General features: G+C 38.7%; 1 protein-coding gene across 1 annotated transcript in view; it reads left to right on the plus strand.

Moving 5' to 3' along the window:
• The first annotated feature begins 457 nt into the window (after window positions 1-457).
• Window positions 458-2942, plus strand: part of nop14 (NOP14 nucleolar protein homolog (yeast)) — a 10183-nt gene continuing 7698 nt past the window's right edge. The window contains exons 1-4 of the mRNA XM_020600949.1: window positions 458-685; window positions 1344-1526; window positions 2395-2529; window positions 2819-2942. The exon at window positions 2819-2942 is cut by the window's right edge and continues 15 nt beyond it. Coding sequence (XP_020456605.1) covers window positions 1344-1526; window positions 2395-2529; window positions 2819-2942 — 442 coding nt within the window. The 5' untranslated portion in view covers window positions 458-685. The remainder of the gene's footprint in view (window positions 686-1343; window positions 1527-2394; window positions 2530-2818) is intronic.

Here is a 2942-nt window from a genome sequence, read left to right on the forward strand (position 1 = left end):
TACTGTGTGATTGTAGTCATTTATGTAGTATAAGTGCAAATAAAGCAGAAATACTGTAAACAAAGGCTCACTTTGTGCATGTTTTAGCCATATCCTTTTTCAGTGTGCACTCATAACAGTTGATATTAAAATTATTTTGAAGTGAAAGAAGATTTATCCTTTGGGGAACATGAATGTCCATACAGTATGTCATGACAGTTTATCTAATTGTTGTCTAGATATTTCAGTCTGGACCAAAGTGGTCGACCAACAGACTCACATTGCCATAAAGCTACAGAATGCACTGTCTTCTGAACAATATATGAAGTTTTTGGACATGCTATAATCAAAATTATGGTTATTTTGATGTTACTGACGGGATAAGACATGGAAATTACTTCTGATGCATTTGTGCTGGCAACTGTTGTAGAGTACACATCAGTAATCCGTGCCCTTATTTTGAAGGGTGAACCTCCAACGCTAGAGGCGCTGTTGGGATTTTCACACCGGAAGTCGTTCTTGTCGTCTTCTCCGGTTTGAACTTTGACCTCAAGCTGTGCACGTTGAAAATGGACATTCAGTGAAGCAACGTGGACAGTTAAAGATTAAAGTGTACTTTAGTAAGTTTAGGTTTGCCAGAGAGTTGGTATCCTATGTTTTCCTCGGGCTGAACTCAGTAACTTGACGCTTCAACGCGAGTAAAAAGGTAAACACTGCCGGTGTGTGATGATGTCCGGTGTTTGCAACATAGCAGCAAACACTCAGTGCCCTAATACTGAACGGAAAAGAGATACGTAAACTGCAAAGTAATATTATTCAGCATTTAGTAACTGTTTGAAGATGGTCTGATCCATTCAGTCTCTCAGATGGAGATAGCGTTGATCTGATGACTGTGTGATCGATAGACTGCTTTATTAATCCCAAAGGTGACAATAACAGTTACAGCAGCCACTTAACATAAATGTTAAAAACTATACAAAAGGCAAAATGATATATATTAACTATAGATATATATATGGAATCCAAGTAAGTCCAGGATGACAGATCTCTAACTAGACTATAGTGCTGCTGAATATAATACAGTGTATATTAGTGCAAATCAGGGGGGTGTTCTCAAAAAGATGCACAGTGAAAGTGCAGGATTGTCTGATGTTAGACAGATTCAAATGTACATAAAATATATGTATAATATATGAATAACTTGCAGGATGTGTACATGGTAACAGTATCACCATTTGAATCTGAAGTGTAACAGATGTAATGGGTAGAGAAAAGTCCAATGGAGCCATTGTCTTGTGCCATTATTGTCCAATGACATTGGAATGTCAGCGGTGTTAGCTCTTCAGTCCACCACTCTGTTACAGATGGGGAAGGCACCTAAGAAGAGGAGCCTTGCTGACAAGGTCAGGAAGACCAAGACCTCTAGTGAGATCAAAAACAACCCATTTGAAGTGAAAATCAACAGGAAGAAGTTTGACATTCTGGGGAGAAAAACCAAGCATGATGTAGGTCTGCCAGGCGTGTCTCGGTCCAAAGCCATAAATAAGGTAAGATTGTGTGATTGCTCTCCACCTCACCACACTCCACACTCTGCTAGCTGTTCTTTCCAAAATCCTTAAATTGATATTTAGTTTTTCTCTGTTTAAAGCTCTTTATATAAATAAAGGGTTCCTCTAGCAATTAAATTTAAACCCTCATTTTTTTTGCACCTTTTTACTATATGTTCATCTCTAAGGCAAATGATTTACTTCTAGATGAGAAACCTAAGAGTCCTAAACCTAAAACAGACATGTTCCTTATTTTTACGAGTTTCTTCTAACTGAGCCAGTTAAAGAAACCAGTGTGTGATTATGGGCCCTGGTTGTCTGACCCATCTGGCCAAACACCCAGACAGCTGCAGCTGCAAACAAAAGCCATAGGAAAGAGCCAGTTTGAGACAAATCTGGGCAATATGACAGGATAAAGCAAAATGGAAAGCAGACTTAAACGCAAAATATTCTGCAGGCTGATGAAAAATAAAAACACTTTTGTTGTAGTGCTGTATCTGGCAGCCACGGGTCACAGCTCACCACCCATTTAACACTGTCTGTGCTGTGAAGCCTGGTGCTCACACCGTCATGCTGGGAGAGAGATATTTTACTGGAGGGACCAAGATCAAGAGCCATGAACAAAACTAAATACAATTAAAGTGAGGACAGAAGTAGAATCTGCGAACTTGACTAAATTTTACTTCTTTTTTCTGACTTGGTGTGTAGATATTTATACATTTGAGTTTTTGTTTGATCAATGAAGCAACACCGACACCTTTTCCAAATAAAAGCAACATATTTGTAACTCAGTCGATGTTTGTGTGGCACGATGGAGAGCTTTGTATGCACAAAAGTCATATGCAAGGTTGTTCATATTCATGTGTAGAGAAAAGAGACTCTCCTGAAGGAATACAAACAGAAGAACAAGTCCAACAAGTTCATTGACAGACGCTTTGGAGAGTATGACACCAAGATGGCACCAGATGACAAAATCCTACAGAGGTTTGCGATGGAGAGACAGGTCAGTGACGAATAGTAATACCACTATCTATGGCACTGCTTGTTCTCTTTTTGTTACTGGTTTTAGTAGTTTATATTTCATCATGCTGCAGCTTGTACTGTCATTTAGATGTATATTATATCCAAAATAAAATGAGCAAACACCAGGGAGCCTAAACCCTTTTTCTTATTTATATGGGCTAAGAAAGTGACCAGTTGTAAAAAATGAAGAAGTAAGAGCCAGTTTCTCAGAATGTTTTTTCTTGCTCTATAACTAACAGTGCAAGTATTAACTTTGCATCATCTCTCAGCGTGTCCATGATAAGAAGGATGTGTATAACCTGAACGAGGAGGAGGAGCTGACTCATTATGGGCAGTCTTTGGCAGAAATTGAGAAATTTAACGACATTGTGAATAGTGATGATGAATCGGAAG

This window comes from Monopterus albus, unplaced genomic scaffold (genome assembly GCF_001952655.1).
Source record: "Monopterus albus unplaced genomic scaffold, M_albus_1.0 scaffold49.1, whole genome shotgun sequence".
Lineage (NCBI taxonomy): Eukaryota > Metazoa > Chordata > Actinopteri > Synbranchiformes > Synbranchidae > Monopterus > Monopterus albus.